The 22,474-nt window shown below is 57.0% G+C and overlaps 2 protein-coding genes across 5 annotated transcripts in view; one reads left to right on the top strand and one right to left on the bottom strand.

Annotated features, from left to right (window-relative positions):
- SHANK1 (SH3 and multiple ankyrin repeat domains 1) overlaps nucleotides 1-10,954 on the top strand; it is a 48,680-nt gene extending 37,726 nt beyond the window's left edge. For all 4 annotated transcript variants that reach the window (XM_053659724.1, XM_053659723.1, XM_053659721.1 and 1 more), the window contains 3 exons: nucleotides 1,311-1,407; nucleotides 3,141-6,225; nucleotides 8,129-10,954. In XM_053659724.1, the coding sequence (XP_053515699.1) occupies nucleotides 1,311-1,407; nucleotides 3,141-6,225; nucleotides 8,129-8,843 (3,897 nt within the window). In that variant the 3' untranslated portion in view covers nucleotides 8,844-10,954. The remainder of the gene's footprint in view (nucleotides 1-1,310; nucleotides 1,408-3,140; nucleotides 6,226-8,128) is intronic.
- Nucleotides 10,955-11,600: 646 nt separating this feature from the next.
- Nucleotides 11,601-19,823, bottom strand: CUNH19orf81 (chromosome unknown C19orf81 homolog). The gene is made up of 5 exons (XM_037148979.2): nucleotides 19,757-19,823; nucleotides 14,526-14,598; nucleotides 14,303-14,423; nucleotides 12,692-12,831; nucleotides 11,601-11,822 (listed from the first exon to the last, which is right to left on the bottom strand). Exons 1-5 carry the CDS (start codon nucleotides 19,821-19,823, stop codon nucleotides 11,627-11,629), a joined length of 597 nt encoding a protein of 198 aa, XP_037004874.2. The 3' UTR covers nucleotides 11,601-11,626.
- Between the last annotated feature and the right edge of the window lie 2,651 nt (nucleotides 19,824-22,474).

The following is a 22,474-nucleotide window of genomic DNA, read 5'->3' as shown; positions in this document are numbered from 1 at the left end:
GATTTTAAAAGAAATGAACACATTTCCCCTAAAAGGACCATGGGCCCTCAAGACAGTACCCCAGTCTTACCTGGGGTAACATGCAGTGCCTTCAGGGAGCTGATAGTCTAGGCTGAGAGACAGACAATAAGCAAGTAAAGGAGATCATCTCAGTCAGAGAAAAGAGCCAGGGACAAAGCAGGACAAGGGACATGCAGTAGACCGTGGCTGGGAGGGGACAGTGGAGTGGAGAACTTACAGATGGAAAGGAACTGTGACGATAACGAGGAAACCACTGCTGAGAGAAGATCCGGATTTGCAAGTTTTCTAAAGCACAGATGGACCTCGGAGCCTGGGGGGAGCGGAGGGAGGGGTGCATGGTGCAACCAGATCGAGCAGGAAGGAGGTGCGGGTGGGACTGGAGCGAACAGGGTAACTGAGTCTGGATCTCCTGCTCACTGTGGGGGAACCACAGTTATGGTAAGGGAGTAAGGGAGGCACAATAGACTGCAGAGGGCAGCAGACCTGGTCCCTGATGGAGCCCATGTTCAGCCTGGTCCCTTGGACAGCTCTGGAGTGTGAATTGCCCTCAAGGGTCAATCCTGCTGTGGACCTTCCTGCTAGTCGGTCATTGGCTGCAGGTGGCCCCCAGAAGTGGGGTCATGTAACAGCTTGGGCACATCCCCACTTCTTGGGGGTGGGTGATTCTTCAGAGCAGAGGGCAGGTGACATCGCAGCTGGGGATGGGCACAGCATCCCAGTCCAGTGGACCTGGGGGGACGGGGCTGGGGCTTGCAGTGTCTGCAGCAGCAGAGGGGTGTGAAGACTGGCGCTGGGAACTCAGATCCCTTCTAGCCAATGCAGGAAGCGGCTGTCGGATTTGAAGCAGGGTAGTAGCATGACCTGAATTACTTTTCGAAAAGTTCCCTCTGACCCCCGTGTGGAAAGCAGACCAGAAGGGGGTGGGTGGGGGTGGAGAGGACAAGGGAAGAGTCTACGACAGCCATCCAGGCAGGCCATGGTGGTGACTCGGGCTGGGCAGTCACTCCAGGAGTGGAGACAAGTACCCAGTGGGGTGACAGTATGGGACTCAGAGCCAACCGCGACAACTGAAAAATCTTTCTTTTCCTTCCTTTCTCCCCACTGTGCAGACTCAGAAACCTTTCCCTCTGCCAGAATCCCCTTCCACCTGCTCCAGAACCCTCTCCTCACCTGCAAAAGCTGGGAGAAGGGGGGGAGTGGCCACATATGGAAGGAAGGCTCCAGTCTTCCCGCCTGACTGTTCTCTTCCTGCTGTCTTTTCTCTCCCTTCTCCGACTGCCACCCCAAAGTCGAACTTCGATCCCCACCACCGCTCACAGCCAAGTTATGACCGTCCTTCTTACCTGCCTCCAGGACCTGGGCTTATGCTCCGGCAAAAATCCATCGGTATGTCACCGGAAGGGTGGCTGTCAGGGCTGCGGGCGGGGGAAGGGGAGGCTGGGAAGGTGACTGTTCACAGCAGGAATAAGGGCCTCTCTCTTATCCATCCCAGCTGTGTGACCTGGGGCAAGTGGCTTTACTTCTCTGGGCCTAGGGCTCTGCATCTGGAAAATGGGGAGATTATTGCCCCTGCTTAGATGCATTTGAGTTGGTCACAGACCCTTCTGTCTTATACTTGACTCCATTCATTCATTCCTCCATCCATCCATCCATCCTGTAAATGCTTATTGAGCACCACTATATGCCGGGTTAGACCACAGGGGATATGTCAGTGAGCAGAGTAGGCCGTAAATGGTCCTGTTCTCATGGAGCTTACATGAGGGGAAGACAGACAACTTGTTATGAAGATTTTTTTAAGGGAAATTATATAGGATGTTAAATGTGCAAAGTGCTAGGGGGAAATAGGAAAAGTAAAGTAGGATAAGAGGCATCACAAGTGCTGGAAGGGGCAGGTTTGGGCCGCACCTTGGGGATGGAGCCATGGCTATCTCCAGAGGAAAGGCATTCCAGGCAGCAGAAGCAGCCAGTGCAAAGGTCCTGAGGTAGAGCTGAGCTGCCATTTGCTGGGAGAGACCAGGGGCGGGATGAGATCAGGAGCTCCATCAGGGGTCTGCTGAGTCTGAGATGCCAGTGAGACATGAAGTGGAGGTGGCATTGAGCTATGGGAACCTGGAGCTCAGGTGAGAGGATTGGGCCCGAGGCAGGGGTGGGAGCCTTCAGCAGAGAAGCGGTGAATGAAGCCGACACACGGGTCAAGGGAGAGGGTAGCCGGAGACTTGAGAAGAGGGTCAGAGACTGAGCCCTGACCCTTGATAAGCAGGCAAAGGACCTCGCTCCTCCAGCCGCATTGCTGGTTGGATCCAGTGTTCCTCGGCTCCCAGTGTCCAGTCTACCAGTGTGTGTCTTGCATCTGTGAGGTCTACCTGTATCTCATCCTTGGCCTAATATCGGCCACCTATAAAGTCTACAGAACATCCCAAACCTACCAGTCGACTCTGTCTCTTAATCACTAGCCTCACGCTGAGCAGTTCTGTCTGTGAAACCACGGGTGTGACGTGCCAATTGCCTCTCCTGACTGTCTATACACGAAAAGGAATCTGGGAGGATGCACGTAACCGTGGCACCTCTTGCCGGCTCCAGCCGCTTTTGCTCGCCCCGAGCCCCAGGACTAACACTGTGCTTTTGTGTGGGTTGGAAATGGCGCCCCCTCCTGGCCCTGGGTGGAAGTTCAGCTGAATTTCGCCCGGGCCCCTTTGCTTCCCCGGCTGCTCGGTGCTGCGTGGCGTGGCGTGGCGCACACGCTGGTTTGGATGTATCAGCGGTGCAGAAGCTCTGGATTAATTCATGCGAAGGTCTTCCATATAGGGGTGCCATTATTTTTTTTTTAATTTTAAACAGATTTTATTCATTTATCTTTAGAGGGGAAAAGGAGAGGGAGAGAAATATCAATGTTCGGTTGCTTCTCGTGCGTCCCTCGCTGGGACCTGGCCTGCAACCCAGGCCTGTGCCCTGACTGGGAATCGAACCGACATCCTCTGGTTCGCAGGCCCTCATCATCATCATCATCATCATCATTACTACTACTTAACCGACAATTGTAGGTCGACGGGATAGGGTACCAGGGCGACTCCCACCCCACCCCGCCCTACTCCTGGTTCGGTTCCTCTGTGTCCTCCCAGGGGCTGCCGAAGACGACAGACCCTACCTAGCACCCCCAACCATGAAGTTCAGCCGCAGCCTGTCGGTGCCTGGTTCGGAGGACATCCCCCCGCCTCCCACCACGTCCCCCCCAGAGCCCCCCTACAGCACCCCTCCAGCCCCCTCCATCTCCGGCCGCCTCACGCCCTCCCCGCGCGGCGGGCACTTCAACCCGGGCTCAGGCGGCCCCCTCCCGGCCTCCTCCCCCGCCTCCTTTGATGGGCCCTCCCCTCCCGACGCCCGCCTCGGGGGCCGGGAGAAGAGCCTGTACCACGGCGGACCCATGCCCCCCGCGCACCACCACCCGCCGCACCACCACCACCACCACGCCCCTCCCCCGCAGCCCCACCACCACCACGCCCACCCCCCTCACCCTCCGGAGATGGAGACGGGCGGCTCCCCCGACGACCCCCCGCCCCGACTGGCTCTGGGGCCCCAGCCGAGCCTGCGCGGCTGGCGGGGCGGCGGGCCCAGCCCGACCCCCGGGGCCCCGTCCCCGTCGCACCACGGCGGCAGCGCGGGCGGCGGCCCCTCCCAGGCGCCGGCCCTGCGCTACTTCCAGCTGCCCCCTCGGGCGGCCAGCGCGGCCATGTACGTGCCCGCCCGCTCCGGCCGCGGGCGCAAGGGCCCGCTGGTCAAGCAGACCAAAGTGGAGGGCGAGCCGCAGAAGGGCGGCGGCCTCCCGCCCGCGCCCTCGCCGGCGTCCCCCGCGTCCCCGCAGCCGCCGCCGGCCGCGGCCGCGCCGTCGGAGAAGAACTCCATCCCCATCCCCACCATCATCATCAAGGCTCCGTCCACCAGCAGCAGCGGCCGCAGCAGCCAGGGCAGCAGCACCGAGGCCGAGCCCCCGGCCCAGCCTGAGGCCGCCGGCGGCTCCGCGGCGCCCAGCCCCGCCCCGGCCATGTCGCCGGTGCCGCCGTCGCCGTCGCCCGTGCCCACGCCCGCCTCGCCCAGCGGCCCGGCCACCCTCGACTTCACCAGCCAGTTCGGAGCGGCGCTGGTCGGGGCGGCCCGCCGGGAAGGGGGCTGGCAGAACGAAGCGCGCCGGCGCTCCACGCTCTTCCTCTCCACCGACGCGGGCGACGAGGAGGGCGGCGACAGCGTGCTGGGCGCGGGCGCGCCCCCGGGCCCCCGGCTGCGCCACTCCAAGTCCATCGACGAGGGCATGTTCTCCGCCGAGCCCTACCTCCGGCTGGAGTCGGCGGGCGCCGCGGGCGGCGGCTACGCGGGCTACGCGGCCGCCAACCGCGCCTACGCGGGCAGCGGGGGCAGCAGCGCCTTCACCAGCTTCCTGCCGCCGCGGCCGCTGGTCCACCCGCTGACCGGCAAGGCCCTGGACCCGGCCTCCCCGCTCGGGCTGGCCCTGGCGGCCCGCGAGCGCGCGCTGAAGGAGTCCTCGGAGGGCGGGGGCGCCCCGCAGCCGCCTCCCAGGCCCCCGTCGCCCCGCTACGAGGCCCCGCCGCCCACCCCGCACCACCACTCGCCCCACGCCCACCACGAGCCTGTGCTGCGCCTCTGGGGCGCCTCCCCGCCGGACCCCGCCCGCCGGGAGCTGGGGTACCGGGCGGGGCTGGGCGGCCAGGAGAAGCCCCTGACGGCCAGCCCGCCGGCGGCGCGGCGCTCCCTGCTGCACCGCTTGCCCCCCACGGCCCCCGGGGTCGGGCCCCTGCTGCTGCAGCTGGGGCCGGAGCCGCCCGCCGCGCACCCCGCGGTGAGCAAGGCCTGGCGGTCGGGAGCCCCCGAGGACGCGGAGCGGCTGCCTCTACACGTGCGGTTCCTGGAGAACTGCCAGCCGCGCGCCGGCGGGGCGGGTGGCAGGGGCCCCCCGTCGGAGGACGGCCCCGGGGTGCCGCCGCCCAGCCCGCGCCGGTCTCTGCCGCCCTCGCCCACCTCCCCGCGGGGCAGTGAGGAGAACGGGCTGCCCCTGCTGGTCCTGCCGCCCCCCGCCCCGTCGGTGGACGTGGAAGACGGCGAGTTCCTCTTCGCCGAGCCGCTGCCCCCGCCCCTGGAGTTCTCCAACAGCTTCGAGAAGCCCGAGTCGCCCCTCACCCCAGGGCCTCCGCACCCGCTGCCGGACCCGCCCACCCCGACCACCCCACTGCCCCCTGTGCCGACCCCTGCCGTCGCGGCCGCCCCTGCTACCCTGGACTCCACCGCATCCAGCTTGACTTCCTATGACAGCGAGGTGGCCACGCTGACCCAGGGGGCGCCCGCGGCTCCTGGGGACGCCCCGCAGCCAGGCCCGCCCGCCCCCGCCGCCCCGGCGGCCCCCGCCCCGCAGCCGGGGCCAGACCCTCCCCCCGGCACGGACTCTGGAATCGAGGAGGTGGACAGTCGGAGCAGCAGTGACCACCCTCTGGAGACCATTAGCAGCGCGTCCACGCTGAGCAGCCTGTCTGCCGAAGGAGGTGGCAGTGCAGGGGGCGGCGGCGGCGGAGGTGCCGCCAGCGTGGCCAGCGGACCGGAGCTTCTGGACACGTACGTGGCCTACCTGGATGGCCAGGCCTTTGGGGGGAGCGGTACTCCTGGCCCGCCCTACCCCCCACAGCTCATGACTCCTTCTAAGCTCCGAGGCCGGGCCCTGGGGGCCGGCGGAGGCCTGAGGCCAGCCCCCAGTGGGGGACTCCGCGACCCGGTCACCCCCACGAGCCCCACCGTCTCCGTGACAGGGGCTGGCACCGACGGCCTGTTGGCCCTGAGTGGTTGTTCGGGACCCTCGGCAGCAGGCGTGGCCGGGGGTCCGGTAGCTGTAGAGCCGGAAGGCCCACCCGTGCCCTTGCCGTCCTCTTCCTCCCTGCCTCGGAAGTTGCTACCCTGGGAGGAGGGCCCGGGCCCGCCGCCGCCACCCCTGCCCGGGCCCCTGGCCCCGCCTCAGGCCTCAGCCTTGGCCACAGTAAAAGCCAGCATCATCAGCGAACTCAGCTCCAAGCTTCAGCAGTTTGGGGGGTCCTCAGCAGCTGGTGGCGCCCTGCCCTGGGCCCGGGGAGGCAGCGGGGGCAGCGGGGACAGCCACCACGGGGGAGCCACCTACATCCCGGAGAGGACCTCCTCCCTGCAGCGGCAGAGGTGAGCAGGGGCTGGTCATTGGCAGCGAAGGGCCGATGCTCTGGGTGACCAGAGTCCACCTTCCCCGTAGCTGTGTCCCGTTGGGGTCCCCCCGTGCTAGAAAACAGAAACCAGGCTGGCTCGCTGAAGTTTGCCCTCAAAGAACCATGCTTTCAGGTGCTTTTAAACTTCCTTTTATCTCAGTAGCTTTTGTGGTCTCCTCCCATCACCATGACAACCCACATGCCATGATGGACAGAAAGACTTATTAACAAAGGAGGCTGGAGCCCCACTTGCCGATGTCTGGTTCCTTGGCGGGTTGTCAGTTCTGAAGATCCCTGAAATCCGCACGGCCCTTGAGCCCACTGTGGCTCAAGACAAGATGCTTCGGGGCACAGTGGTTACCCGAGTGATTCTGGAGCTGGGCTTCTTGTGGTTCTGGTCCCAACCCTGCACTTTCTAACTGGGGGACCTGAGGCCAAGGAGCCCACCTCTCTGTAGAAGGGGGGCAGCATAGCACCCACCTAAAAGAGTTTTTGAGACCATCGTTATAACATGAGATGAGGGGGAGGGGCCCAACGAATACAGACGGAGGAGAAATGTAGAATGCGGAAGTTTTCCAAAGCAGCTAGCCAGCCGCTATTGCCACAGAGTTCAAGTTCATTCAAGACTTGGTTTTGAGGAAAGTAGCGTCAAATGTCTGATCCGGACGCAGAGAGAGCAAAGGCAGGTTTTTTAATCCCCTTGTCCATCTGCAGAGCTCACTCTGATTCTGTCTGAAGGCCTGATGGCCTTATGGTTGCTATTTGAATGTGGCCTTATCAGGCCTTCGAGATCTCAGGGGCAGCTCACTGAGAATTCCTAAGTATTCTGGGTAGAGGAAAGGATGCTGGATTTAGGTGACGACCGAACCATCGCTGGTTTTGCACCTACTATGCGCTGAGAGCTGTTATGGGTGAGAGGGGCCCCTCAGTGGACAAGATGGGCAGAACATTACCCTCGTAGAGTTCATAGTCTAATGAGACAGGTAGGGGCCAGACAACAAGACAATTTCAGTCACCGGGGCTGCGGGGATACAAGTACGGGATGGTTAGAGAAAGTCTCGATGGTGAGATGAGTACACACCAGAGGAGGGGAGCAAAGGCACAGCTATTTGGGGGGAGCAGTGAGCCAGGCAGAGGGAACATCCAGTCCAAAGGCCCTGAGGCTGGACTGTTCTGGAGGGAGCTAAAGGGATGAGGGGAACCTTTTTCTCCCCTTGTTTCTTCTCTCTTTCATCTCCCTCTCCTCATCTCTCTCTCTCTCTCTCTGTTCCCTGCCCCCTTCCATCTCTCTCTCTCTCTACCCCCCGAACGCTCACCTTCTTTTTGTTCCTCTCCCACCGTCTCCCTGTCTTCCACTCTGCTGTGACTGGCCATAACCCAAAAGGCAGTTTAGAATAGTGGTGAAGAGCTCAGACTTCGGTGCCATATAAACGGGCTCTGCCACTTCCTGGCTGTGTGTCCTTAGGCAAGTTACTTAACCTCTCTGTGCTGCTGATGACGATGATGATGATAATAATAGTAACCTGCACCAGGGCTGCCGCGGGGATTAAATTGAGATGCAACCTGTAAAGCACTTAGAACAATGCCTGACACACATGAGCGTCAGTAAGTGGTGACTATTATTATTATTATCACTTAATGTCTCTTTTTCTTTCATTTCTCTTGACTGTCGCCCTCTCCCTGTCCTGGCATCTTTCTCTCCCTTCATCTCTGTCCTGGCATCCATCTTCCCCCCCCTCACTCCTTCTATCTCGGCCCATCTCTCCTCTCCATCTCTCCACCCCCCGCCCTATGTCTTTCTTCCTCTCTTCCGGTTTCTCACCCGGCCCCCGACCCCCCCAAACCCCTCTCCTCCACCCCGCCCCCTTGTCACATTCCAGACTCTCGGAAGACTCCCAGTCCTCGCTCCTCTCCAAACCGGTCAGCAGCCTGTTTCAGAACTGGCCCAAACCACCTCTGCCGCCACTCCCCACAGGAACCGGGGTCCCCCACTCAGCTGCTGCGGCCCCCGGGGCCACCTCACCCTCAGCCTCCTCCTCCACGTCCACCCGGCACCTCCAGGGTGTGGAATTCGAGATGCGGCCGCCTCTGCTCCGCAGGGCGCCCAGCCCCTCGCTGCTGCCCGCCTCGGAGCACAAGGTCAGCCCTGCGCCCCGGCCCTCGTCCCTGCCCATCCTGCCTTCTGGACCCCTCTACCCGGGCCTCTTCGACCTCCGCGGCTCTCCCACCGGAGGGGCAGGAGGCTCGGCTGACCCCTTCGCCCCTGTCTTTGTGCCGCCGCACCCGGGGATGTCCGGGGGGCTTGGTGGAGCCTTGTCGGGAGCCTCCCGCTCCCTCTCGCCGACCCGCCTGCTTTCGCTGCCCCCCGACAAGCCGTTTGGCGCGAAACCTCTGGGGTTCTGGACCAAGTTCGACGTGGCTGATTGGCTCGAGTGGCTGGGCTTGGCTGAGCACCGGGCCCGGTTCCTAGACCACGAGATCGATGGGTCCCACCTGCCCGCCCTGACCAAGGAGGACTACGTCGATCTGGGCGTGACCAGGGTGGGCCACCGCATGAACATCGACCGGGCTCTCAAATTTTTCCTGGAGAGGTGATGGCTGGCTCGGGCGGACCAGCCCGTCCACCGAACCCTTGAGCCCGCTGGCCTCTGGACCTTTGACCCCTGACCCTTATTCTCTCCCTGGGCCAGGGACTCTGCTAAAACTGTGCCCTGCCCTCATCTCCCAAGGCTGGAGGTCACCAGGTGGCCTGATTCCGGCCAGACATTTGCACCTCACAGGAGGGGGCAGCTGATACTAGACTGTGTGTGTGTGGAGCTGGGAGCGGAGGGCGTGGGAATGGGAGAAATCTCAGAGGGGATGGAGAAGGAGGGAAGGGTCGATTCCGGGAGGGGGGGACAGACAGAGCCATAGAGGGCCAGCCCTGAGCCTGACTGGATGGGGGGGTCACCCCCCCAGGCCGCAGGGGAAGGGGGTGCCCTCAGATTCCACCACCTGCCGCCCCTCTAACAACCCTTCCCCCCTCTCCAGGCCCCTCTGTTCCCTCACCTTCCCCTGCCCCTGGCACACACAGCACCCCCTCCCAGCCTCTTGCACGCTCCTTTGCACGCCTGCTTGCCTCTCTCCCCTCCCTGGGCTACAATTTTGCACAAGTTTGCCCTCTCGCTGTCTTGCACACTCCACCCTCGCTTCCGTCCTGTGAGGCCCCCTCAGCTGTTTCCCTCGCACACTTGGCATTGCTTTTCCCACACGCCGTGTCCGCCCCCCCCACCCCGTTCTCTCCAACTCTTGCTCACACGCTCTTCCTTCCGCGTCCACCCTGTCACACCCCACTTCTGAAAATCTCTGGGCCCTTGCTGCAGACACACTTGGGATACCCTTTCCCTGACCCCCTCACAAGCTCTGTGCACACATTCATCCTGTGGAACACCCTTCTCTTCGTTCAACCCTTGCACACTCGCTGTCCACGCACTTCTCCAAACACACTTGACTGCATTTTCTTTAAGCACTTTTGCCTCTTATTTTTGAACCCCAACATCCTTACTCCCCCCCACCTTTGCCGGTCACGGTGATACTCCAGTGCCCCTCCTCTCCCCGCCCCCTCTCAGTCACCTCTTACCACATGGCTTGCACACTTGTTCCCCAGAAACTTTCTCTCGAGCGCTCCTCCCTCTCCTCCTTGCCAGGCTCCCGCTCCCCTGCGCCCTCTTTTTCCAAGTCTTTGTCCATCGCCATCGACTCCTTTGTGGACCTTCCTGCAGACTCTCCCACGTGCATCCTCCCCAGCTCTCCCGCTGCTCTTTCAAAGCCTTTTTCTTTGCTCTAGCGATGTTCTCGCACCCTGTGGCTTGGCTGCGCACTTGAATTTCTACTCGTTCTTCTCAGCTCCTGGGCACACTTTCTCCATCTCCCCGGGGAACTCTGCCGCCTCTTGCCTTTTGCACACTCAGCTCCCTCCACACTTCTTGGCCTGCACTTTTTGATTTCTTTCCCTGGCAGGTTCGTTTTCCATCCCCGTGAAGGAACAGCCCCTGCGGGGCCAGCCCCCGTCTGCCTGTTCTCTCCCGCCTTTGCGCCCTTTTCTCTTTCTGGCGAGCGAGGACCCTACGCACACTCCCGTCTTGCTCACCGTGCTTCCTCCTGTCCCTGCTCCAGCCTTTGCTCTCTTGCACATCCTCTCTCCTCTCATCCTTCCTGGGCCATCTGTCTTTCCATTCTGCACGAAGACCCCCAGCCCCCTGCACTTCCATTTCCCCAAAAACTCCTCCCTCCAGCATGGCTCTTCTTCCCGCACGCTTCCCCCCTCCCTTTATTCCTGGGGCTTGGAAATTTTAAAACCACCCCTTCCCCTGGGTAGCCCCCTCCCCTACTGTGGGTAAAGGGGGGAGGGCATCGCCCTCAGGTCCCCCCATGTTCAGCTGCCAAAGAAGGGAGCTCCCCCTCCTTCCCCCAAGCCCATTCCCCCTCTGTTGCCCCCCACCCCCGAGGGGGGGGCTCCGTCCATGTGGGGGGAGGGTGCTTGCAGCCCTCTCCCCTCACCACGTCAGGGATCTGCGGGGAACCTTGCGGGAGGGTCGTGGGAGGGGGGAGGGGTGGCAACGAGGGGGCGGAGGTCGCGCTGGGCCCCTACCCGCCCCCTCCCCCTTGTCGGATGCCCCCGTCCGCAGGGGGCCTGCGCGGCGCCTGTCTATCAAGGGCTTGATCATTCTGGATGGGTGCCGCGGGGTTGGGGAGGGTGTAGGGGGTGGGGGGGGAGGAGAAGTCGGGGTGGGGAGGGGAAAGGGACTGGATGGGGGTGCAGCGCGGGGCGGAGAGGAGAGACAAAGCAAAAAGAGTTACAATAACAAAAGAAAATGCAAAAAAGAAAAAAGTACCCTAGAACTCACAAAAAAAATCCAGAAAAAAAAAAAAACCTGAAATAAAAGCCCGGAGAATTGTCTTCCAAGGGGAGGGGTGAGGAGGAGGAACAGGAGTGGGGAGCATGAGGACCTCTGGTTCTCGCTGAGACAGGGATCGACACGGGTTGAAAGCCCCGGCGCCCAGGTCCTCCCTCTCGCGGGCCTCAGTTCATCCCTCAAGGGATTGGGACCTAGGCGACCATTTGCAGGGACTGGGGGAAGATTAGTAAAGCGGGATTATATTATGGGGTTTCGTCCCTACCCCCCCATCATCTCCCCTGACTCCCCACCAAGATTTTGCAGAGAGAAATGGCTTTTGTACCAGGTCATTCTTTATAATTAAACTCACAGTATCCACCCCCTCGAGCTGGCCCCGCCTCCTTCCTGGGGAGGCAACGCCCCCTTTCCTCCCGGGTTCCGCGTGAATCGCCCGAACCAGCTGGGCGTTGCGCAAGCGCAGCCGGAGCCCGTCCCCACACGTCAGTCTTCCTCGGTCGGCTCCACCCCCAGAGCCTCGAGCATGCGCCGTCGGACCAGGGAGCGGCGCAGGTGCAGGCGGTAATCGCTCAGCAGCAGTTCGTCGTGGCGAGCTAGCGGGTGCGCTGACCCGCGGAGGTGGAGCCCGGAGCGCAGCAGGCGGGAGCGGGTCTGAAAGTCCGTGACCGTGATGAGCCACCTGCAAGGGGTCGAGCCAAGAGAAGAGGGGCGGGTGGACACGGAAGGGTAATCGCTGGTGGTCTCAGCCCCGCCTTTGATTGTCGAAATGTCCCTGCCTGGACTCTGTGCGTTTACCGACTCAGGTCCCTCAACCCATCTCCCCGTCCCTAAGCCTCTCTCCAAGATCAACCTATATCCTTCGACCCTCACCTGGGTCATTCTAGAACCCGTCTTCTTTCTCGGCCTGCTTTTGTCTTCTAATCGCGGTCAAACTGCCCTTTCGAGATTGCGCTCAAGGCCAGACCTTCACCCAGCATTTTCAGGTCCCTCTCCTTCACTTAACCCCACCGTTTTAGTGTGATTCTCAAGCCCATGCCCATAACATCCATCCCTCCTGGACTTGGACCCAACTACACACCAATCTCTTGGCCCCGCCCCTAAGGTGCCCTCAGTCCAGGCTCCGCCCCCCCGCCGCCCCTGGTGTGGCTTGTCTTCGTCTTCACCTGAATCAAAGTCCCATCACCTCCAGGTCAGGCTTTCTCTCTGATCTCACCTGGCCCTAGACCCTCACCACGCCCACTCTCGGCTCCGCCCCTTCCGTGTGCCTACCACCAGCCCTGTCAACCGGTCCCCACATCAACTCTGCTCTTCTGAGTCATTCAAGGCCCTGCCCCACCCCCACTAACTAAACTTCCAGGGCCCGCCCACTAGATCCCTTAGCCCTGACTCCGCCTCTTCCCCGCATTCTCATTGGACACCACCTTTCAACGGCCCCGCCTCCTCTCCGCCCTAAGCCCCGCCCCTCACGGGCCCTCTGGGTCCCGCACTGGCTCTCCGTTGCCCCACTCCTTCCGGTCGCTCCAGGTCCCCTCGTAGCCGCGGGCTCACCGGTCCCTGCGCCCCGCAGTCCCACAGATGACATTCATGTTCTCAAAGCGGATGCTGCTCACGCGGCCGCTCTCCAAGGCCCCGGGTAATTCGGCCTCCAGTGCCTCCAGCACTTCCAGGTGGGTCAGGTCCTCCTCGGGCTGGGAAGTCAGAGAGAACCTCAGCCCATGACAGCGGGTTCACTCCGGGTTCGGAAGTCCCCACCCTAAACCCTATCTGCAGAACTTGCCAGAATCCCAGGTGGCCTTTCAAGGGCAAGTATCACACCTGATCAAAGCGTCCTGTCCCTCTTGGCAGAGCAGGGAGGACAGGCATCTCTCAGGTAGAAAGTCATCTACTGTCATTCAGGGTCATGCTCCAAAAAAAAAAAAATCAATTCTCACCAAGCTGATTTGTCAAAAGTCAATGAACAGTTGGCTGAATGATTCACCAATTTGGCCAGCTTTGCTGCAAGCTGCATTAGATGGCAAGCTTTTCGCAGCTCTTGGAGATTTCTGAAAGAATTTAAGTTGCATGCTTTTCTTTTTGTATTCATATTAGCATTTTAAGGAACGTTCAGTTGTCAAAAACTAAGGATCCTAGGGGGTTTTGACTTCTGGCGAATCTCTCAAACATTCAGAAATATATATTAATCACCATCCCATTTTCAGCATGTCAAAGGTAATGATGCCATGGTCATAGGGTATAAAATTGCTGAGGAACTAAACTGAAGTTGTGAAACTGGTCTCCTCCAGGAAGGCAAGCCTTGGGTGCGTATGTGGGAGGAGAGAGGGGTCCATGTTCAAAGCCATAAGGAAGAGGAGCAATGGGTGTGGATTGATCCCTAAAACAATGACAGCAATCCTTGTGTTGGGGTAAAGCCACCCAAATCAGCTGAGGGGCACACAGTCAATGTCCCATTCATGTCCACTCTTCTCACGAGTGAGACCCTAACTGAGATACATCCTCTGACTGAGGTCAGGGATTACCAAAGGATTTGTACACTGAGTGACCAAGTCACCTGACTCTACTAAAAACATGGGACATTGTTATGTTTTTGCTGTATCTGTAAAGTTTACGGAATTTCATCGTAGATGAATTAGCAGGACTCCCTTTGTCCTCAGTCCCCCTTCTCCTTGCCTTTTTTCTTTAAAGATTTTATTTATTTATTTTTAGAAAGAGGGGAAGGGCAGGAGAAACATCAATTATAGTGTACAAAATTGCTGAGGAAAGAGGCGAGGGAAAGAAACATCAATGTGTGGTTGCCTCTCACATGCCCCCTACTGCCCTGCAATGCAGGCATGTGTCCTGACTGGGAATTGAACCAGTGACCCATTGGTTCACAGGCCAGCACTTAATCCATGGAGCCACACCAGCCACGGCTCTTTGTGTTTCAATCTCTCCTCTTCTGTATCCCTCCATCTCTCCATCTCTCTGCCCCTCTGGGATCAGCAGTGATACATTTGATAACTGAGTCTGACAAATTCACAGTGAATTTTCAGCAACCTGTCAAGGTGCCAAGCCCATAGCTGGTAAGCCCCAGACCCTGGATTTGGACTCTATCCACCTGGCTCCATAACTGTGCACTTTCCACTATCCCACCCAGTGCCACAAAGGCTGGGGGCTGCTCACCAAGGTCTCCATGCACAGGCAGAGGGGCTGGGCTGTGGGTGGCATGGGGAACTTGCGGATGCACGGGAGCTCTCGGTCTAGTGCCTCATATTCTGCAAGGACCCGGCGCAGGTACTGCTTCCTGGGGAGAGAGTGAGTAGGCAAGGACCTCCAAAGCCAGGGGTCACTGACATCGCACTCCAGGGAGCTGAGGTCAGAAATCATGGGGCAGGGGATCACTCACGAGGTCTTGGTGGGCCTGCCCAGGCTCCAAGCCTGTGTCTCTTCTGAGGTCTCGAGGTCCACAAGGAGGGCTTCTGGAGATGGAGAACCCAGCGTCAGCTGCCCTGAGTACTCTTCACACATTATTCCACTTAACTGGGCATCACCGAATGTTGTCCATGCCACCCCCAGAATAGCTCTTGTTATTAAGCTACTGTCTTTCAGCTTCAAACACCACCCTTCCACACCAGGCTCTACCAACCCTGTTTTGTCTCTGACACCTAGGTTCTTACTAGATTCCTTGTAGGGTCTACCTCAAGGTGGTGCTGGAGGGGGACTGAAAGGCAGGAGGAAGAGGAAGGGACTTGACCTTTCTTTGCTTCCCATTGCAGTCACCCCAGCCTCACTTCTTGACAATGTCAGTTTGCTCCAACAGCATCACTTGAATCCAGCTTGTGGTTTTTCCAACACTCTCAGAAACAGCCTTCTGATTGGAACTTGACTGATAACAGCTCTCAAATCTGTGCCCGTCTAGACAACCCCACAGTCAGCTAACTGGTTCTTTATGGCTAGCTGCTAGTTGCCCCACATAAGCCATTTTCCCCTTCTTCTACAATCCTGGAGTTTTACCTGCACGTGGCTACCCAGCTAGAGACAACAGTTACCAGGCTCCCTTGCAGCTAGGTATGGCCATGGGACCAAGTTCTCACCCACAATGTTAGAGGGAATGAGGATGCATCTTTGGAGTCATTTGCTTAAAAGAAGATTGTTCATCGGCACTAGTTGCCGCTTCCCTTAAACCAGAATGTGGATGCAGATATGAGCCAGCTTCAACCATGCTAAAGATGATGGAGCCACAATATGGAGGGAACCTGGGTCCCTGAGTCATCTGATGGGATAACATGTCTCATCCATCTGGAACACCTGCTTCCCATTACACAGGAGAGAAATAAACTGTCTTCTTAACAGCATTGTGCTTGGGGGTCTCTTTGTTACAGCAGCTGAACTAAGTGGAATGCAGCCCCTGACAGCCAGGAGCTGGCCTGGCATCCCAATCTGGCTCTGGTAGCCTCCTGTTAACATCAACAATTTCACAGAACACTAACATTTGCAAAGGCCACTCTGTGATCACGATGGACCAAGATAAAAATAAGATCACCACAGAATCATATTTCAACACAACAAAATATGAGCACTGCCCAAACCACAAAAATGACCAAACATCCCCCTCTTGGCTCAGAGCTGATGCTGCTTCTCTTCCAATCAGGGCGTTAGCTCCATTCACTTCTCTGCCAGCATCTGATCCAGGGCACAGCCCTGCTTCTCCAAACCCTCCCAAAGTCATCTAAGTCCTCCCAGCTCTTATGTAAAATTTTCTCTGACGCTCCTTACTCAGATGTTGCATGTGTTAGGGTCTCCTTCATCACAAGTCAATAAATTCAGTGCTGTGCTCCCCCCACACACACAGACTGCAGCGCTTGTCAGTCTGCATTATGTCAATACTTCCTCCACAACCAATCTCATGCTGCCCACAGTTTTAGCAGCCAGTTTGCAAAACTCAACAATGGGCTCTTGTGAGCCGGGACAGGCTGTTTCCAGCACTCAGCTATGTCACAACTATGCTTCTGGGTGGCTTTGACTTCGGGGCATCAACAAGTCGTAGCTTGTACCTTAGCAAGCCCCCTTTTCTGACCTCCATCCTTCCACCTCCCACTTGTTCTAGAAGGGCAGCTGGGGAGATTTTCACATCTCTGCATCCTATGCTTATCAACCCTCAGAGCCTTCCTTTTGCCTTCAGGGTCAAGACTCATAGTTGGGAACATAGCATTTCAGGGGCCACCTCAAATCTGCTGGATCAGAATCTGCATGTTGACAAGATCTCCTTTGAGAAGCACCTGCCCTGTGTGTGGTCACCCCTGTTGAACTTGCCGATCATTCTCCTCCAGCCACACTGGCCTGCCCTCCAAGTCTCCCACACAGTTGTCTCCTTCTAGAATCTGTCCGCTTGACAATCAAAAGAACTACAAGTCTACAGTCCCTTTAAAAAAGCCAAGCACTTTCGAAAGTTGTCTCACGGCAACTGTTCTGAGATGGTGTAGTTTAACCAATGATGAAAAAGAAGCACAGGGGGGCTAAGTGGCTTGCCCAAGGTCCCAAAGCCCAAAGTCATAGAATCAGGATACGAATCGAGGTGTCTGGATCCAGAGTCTGTGGTCCCAGCCCCTCAGTCTCGTGCCTCTCACCTGTCTACTTCCTCTCTCTAGTCACCTCAGAAGAATAGCATTTTGAAATATAGATCCAATCATACCACCCACTCCCTCCCAAGACTTCTCAATTGGAGAATCCCGATTATCCTGGAGGCAAATTAAGCCCCAAGTTCTCCCTGTGGCTCACGAGACCACACATGATCTGACCCTGCTGTTGTCTTAAGCCTAGGCAGGCACGGTCATCTCCATTGGCTGCATTCCAGAGCACTGCCCTTCTGTGACTAGAACTCCCCACGTCCTCTCCTGCCTCAGAACATTGGTCTTTTTTTTAAAATTATTTATTTATTTTTTTAGAGAGAGGGGGAGGGAGAGAGAAAGAGAAATGGATGTGTAAGAGAAACATCTATGAGCTGCCTCTCGTATCGTATGCCCCCAACTGCAGACCTGGCCCGAAAGCCAGGCTTGTGCCCTGACTGGGAATCAAACTGGAGACCTTTTGTTTCTCAGGCCGACGCTCAGTCCACTGAGCCCCACCAGCCAGGGCAGGATGTTCGTCTTTAAGCAAAAGAGAATGTGGTCATCTGCAGAAACTTCCCAGAATTCTCTTCAGCCCCCAGACTCGGGAGCACTTATGACCCTCTTAGGTTATTAATTATTCATGAGATGATGTGTTTCAAGTCTGACCTCCCTGCATACCAGTAGGCTGGGTCATTTCACTCATTTGGCTTTACAGGCAAGACACTTGGGACCCACAAGCTTCCTAATGGCCTAGTCCAAAGTTTGCAACCTGATAAACTAAAAGTGTTCTTGGTTCCAAAATACCACAAAGAAAATAGCAAAGCTGAACATGAGCAAATATTGATATTTAAAACCAGCCAACTGGTTGACTCAATTCCACTTAGCCTTCCTAGAACTATACATTAAATATATACAGTATAGGTATAATATATGTATGTTTTTAATCCTCACCCAAGGATATGTTTATTGACTTTAGAAAGAGAGAGAAAGATCCATGTAAAAGAGAAACATCGATTGGTTGCTTCCTATACACACCTGACCAGGGATCGAACCCGCAACCTTTCGGGACATGGAACGACACTCCAACAAACTGACTAGGGCTACATTAATTATATTGATTAGGTCTAGGTTAAAGATGGTGTAAGGTGGGGTCTCCAAAAGAAAGGGTCCTTCAAAGACACTGAAAGGGAACTGAGGATAGAAGAGTGGCGTCTTTTGCCACCGGAGCATTCGTCACGCCTAGTATAGCACCTGGCACAGAGTAGGTGCTTATAGAAGACACCCAGATAAGAGACCCCTTCAGCCATTTCTGTCCTTCTTCCCTCAGTTGAAGGTGGGGAGTCCATTCTTCACCCACGTGATTCAAGGGAGGCTCACTGATCTCCGGTTCCCTCAGGGATATTCCATCCGGTTTAAATCAATGCCTTCCAACCCCAGCATTTTTCATAATTACCCAGTAAACATTCAAAATATATAGATGCTAAGACTCCAGTCCTATGGATTTAGGTTAAATTGGATCTGAATGGGGATTGGGTATAGGTTGTTTTTTTTTTTTAATCCTCCCACTTGATGGGTAGCTAAAGTCGAGGACCACTGACTAAAAGAACCATGATGATGTCATTCCTTTTGCCACCCACTGAGTAAGAGCGAGCAGGTGAGTGAGTGCTCAACACTGAAATGTGAGAAGTAATCATTTGGGAGTTCTTAAGATGAAGACCTCCAGGAGTGATGCCTGGTACTCTGGCAGCCATCTTGTGACCATGAGGTTAGCTGGTGTGCAAAGGGAATATTTCCTTGGACCACAAAAGCCTGGAAGTAGATATGGGGTTCTCAATGATATCATTGGGCTACTCACTCAACCAAACCAAGCCCTACCTGTGGGCTCTTTTTTTGGGTGAGATAATGACTTTCTTATTCTTTTTTAAAGATTTTATTTATTTTCAGACTGAGAGGAAGAAAGGGAGAAAGAGGAGAGAAACATCAATGTGTGGTTGTCTCTCCTGCGTCCTGTACTGGGGGTCTTGCCTGCAACTCAGGCATGTGCCTCAAGTGGGAATCCAACCAATGACCCTTTGGTTCACAGGCCGACACTCAATCCACTGAGCCACACCAGCCAGGGCCTATTTTTACACTACATTAAGTCTAGTTTTCTATTACCTGATAGGCAAATGCATTCTTACAGAATGCATTTGGATGAGTGAGTGATTGAATGCACTGTGCTAAAGGAGAATGCAAGTAGGGAGCCGTGGAACATGAGCCTGAAGTTGTCCGCGGGTGTCCGGCCACACGGGGCCTCGAACACCAGGCGGAGGATCTGGGATTCTGCCCTTGGGGCACTGAGAAACAACGGAGAGCTGTGAGCAGGGGAGAGACAGAATCAGCGCTGGGGTCAGAAAGAACCCTCTGGGGGCATGTGGTGATGGTTGGAGGGGAGAAACAAGACACCAGGGAATTAGATAGAGAAAGGGTCCATAAGGAAGAGCGTAAGACGTGAGCTGAGGCTGTGGGATGGAGGGGCAGGGGTGAGGCAGAGAGAGCCATTGGGCGGGGAGGTGGGACTGGGGACCGATGGGTATGGAGGGCATGGAGGGGTGCAGCTCTTGGGTTCTGGCCCAGTGATTCTGTCAGCGGTGCAGCCAGTAGAAGATGGCAAACATGGAGGAGAGGCTTTTGGATAAGATGCTGAGCTCAGTGTGGGTGACAAGGAGAGTGTGAGGGACCAGGGCAGGGGTCTAGGGGAGATAATGGCCTGTGAATAGTAGTTAAGGCCCCCGGAGATTCATGGGAAATGTAGTTCTGGGTCCCCATGGAACTGCAGAGGCTCATGGGAAATGTAGTGCGAGGCCCAATGGGTACTACTCTTCAGGAATCTGGTCGACGTGCGAGTCTGGGTGGCTGTCTCTTCGGAATGCCAGCGACGCACTGGAGGCCACACTGCAGTCCAGGGCTATGACACCGTGCATGAAGAAAACCACCCCCCCAGCCCATGCACAGACAGACAAACAGACAGACGGACGGGGCTCAGTACCTGCTTCCCTGTGCATGCTGGGGCTGCCCATGGTGGAGCCTCCCAGGGCTTCCACATCTTGCTGCATCCTGGGAAGGCGGGTGGGGGTTGTCTCAGGAGGGTGGAGAGGACATCTCTGACTGGGCCACCCACCCCCGTTCCTGCTGCCCCCTGCGGCCTCCTCTTCCTTTTCGAAGCCCCAGGGAACCCACACGGAAGAGGAGGACTGAGACCACGTCGAGATCCCGGCTCCCTTAACTTTGGGGAGCTCCTCCGTGCCCCACTTCCTTCTTTCTCGCTTCCCCGTTTCTTCCTCGACCTCTCCCTGACTCCTACAGTCTCTTCTTTTCCCTCTCTCTCTCCCTGTCTCCCTCTGTCCAAATCTTGTTCCCCTGACTGCTAATCGCTCGCCCCATCTCGTCTCCACTCTTTCCCTTGCGTTCTCCTCCCCCTTCCTCCCTACTTCTCTCCCCTTCCCTGGTTCCATCTCCCCAGGCTCCTGCTCTAACAGTTTCCCCAAAATCTCCCCCGCCCGCCGTCCCTCCCTCTATTCATAGTTGTCTGCCTCTCTCTGACCCCCTCACCCTCTCTGCCTCCCTTCCTCTCTCCCCATCTCTCCCCAGTTTCCTTTTTCCATCTCTCCTCATTTCTCCTCTCTCTTGGCTGCCTCTGCCCTGCCTCTGGTCTGCCCTCCCCTCTGTCATCCCCTTTCTGCCCCCACTTGCCCTCCGCTCATCCCTGTCTCACGCACGAACTGGTTAGACTCAGTTAAGATTCAAACAGAAACTGGGTTCTGTATGGGGGAGGGAAAGGTGAGGGGGCGGGGCTTGGTTGCCATGGTACCTGCAGCGGGGAGGGGCTGGGGACTGTGACTTGTGAGTCTGAGGGAGGAGGGGGCTGAGAGGCTGGATTCCTGGGTCTGGGGGCTCCTGGGCCCCAAGCGAAGGCCTGAAGGGGTCTAACCACGTAGGTGTCCAGTCCGCATCCCTTTCTTTGCGTCTGCAGAGCTCTGAGCAGGAACTGTGCCAGGGGGGCCAGACTTTCTTTATCCTTCTGTCTGTCCTCTCAGTCTGTCTCTGTACCTGTGTCTCTCCTTCTCTTCTCTCCACTTCCAGATGGAGGAAGAGAGTGTCCCGTCCGGGCTGTCCACTGTTCCTGCTTGATTAGCACCAGTTCCCTGCTTTCTAGGTAGTAGCACCTTGATTTTCTGCGTGAGCTGTTCAGGGGTGAGCTTAGAAATCAATCAAGAAAACAATGTTTGGCCTTTTGCTGAACTTGTTATTAATGAGGATCTTTCTGTTTCCACTGAGGCTGCCAGGCTGGTTGGAGTCTAGATCGGAGCTGCGGGGGGCCGTCACATTGCCATATGGTGAGGAGGCAGCCTGCCTGAAAGCAAAGGCCAGAGGAAAGCAGAGACCAACGATGCAAACAGATTCTGGATGAGGAGTAGGGGGTACCTGGATCCAGCTGTGCCTGAAACCCTCATCCATACCATTCATTCCCCCTTAATGTTTACATCATTTATGTTTCTGTCATTGGCAATGAAAATAGTCTAGACTGAAATAGACTCATTTCTGGACTCAGTTCCTCTGCTTCTTCGTATCTTTGTCTCCCACCAGGCTGTCTTCCACTTTCAGTTGCCACGACCATCCCTACAGGACAGAGAACATCCTTCATTCCCACGACGGCAGGTACACCTAGTCCCCAGAGCCCGCCACTCCCCAGGCTCCATCCCTTCTGCCTCCTGCCTATGCTTCCTCTTCTCTTCATTCCTACGGCCAACACCCACTCAGGTTTTGCCTCCTCCTGCCTGGATCCTCTTCCTCAGCCTCCTTCTTGCCCTCCTGTCCTCATTCCCTCTTCCACAGGCTTCCAGAGGGCTCTCTCTGCACCCCGAGCTGACCCTGCCCCTCCCCTGCTCACAGCTCCCCAGACACCTCAGCACCTCACCCAAGCTTCTGAGATCCACCTGATCTGGTCCCACTCCCTTCCCATCTCACCCCTTCACACACTCTCCAGTCACCTTTTATGAATGATTTTATTTAATGAATGTCTTCCAGCCCTACTCCTGTCTCCACTCTCCACATGCTGTGCCTTCTGGAATGCCCTTCTGGACTCCCCTTTTCCCAGTGCTGGAATGCTCTCATCTTCTAATAAGAAACTCAAATGCTCCCTCCTCCAGGCAGCCTTCCTGGACTCCTCATTCTCCCAGTTGTGTTTTCTGTATTCTTCCTCTGAGTGTTCTTTATCTGACCCTTCCCCATACCTCTGAGCCCTGTCCAGTCCACCTGTCTTGTTCAGGGATTTAAACTTCTGCCTGGCTCCCTCCACCAGACAGACCACTTCTAACTCCCCTCTGCCTCTCCAGCACCACCTCACTCAGGGAAGTGCAGAGCATGTATGTTGAGTGAATAAACGAGTGACTGTGCCCAGACTCAGTAGCCCCAACCCCATCCTCCCTGGCCCTCTTGGTCCTCTCAAGGCAACAGAGAGTGAAGAAGAGGGCAAGGACTCTGGAGTCAAAACAGAACGGCATTGAATGCCATGTCCAGCCTGTGCAACCTTGGGCAAATGTCTTGTCCTCTCTGAACCTAGGTTTCGCTCCCTCTTCTGAAGCTGGCTCTCTTGCTTCCCTCCTTAGAGAGGTCCTCTCTCTCTCTCTCTCTCTCACTCCCTTTCCTTCTAAAATCTGCACCTCTGGGTTTCTCCATTTCTCTGTGTGCCTATATTTTTCTACCC

Source organism: Artibeus jamaicensis, unplaced genomic scaffold, assembly GCF_021234435.1.
Source record: "Artibeus jamaicensis isolate MK-2021 breed Jamaican fruit bat unplaced genomic scaffold, CSHL_Jam_final scaffold_804, whole genome shotgun sequence".
In the NCBI taxonomy this organism is placed as follows: Eukaryota; Metazoa; Chordata; class Mammalia; order Chiroptera; family Phyllostomidae; genus Artibeus; species Artibeus jamaicensis.
This window is presented reverse-complemented; position numbering and strand designations above follow the sequence as displayed.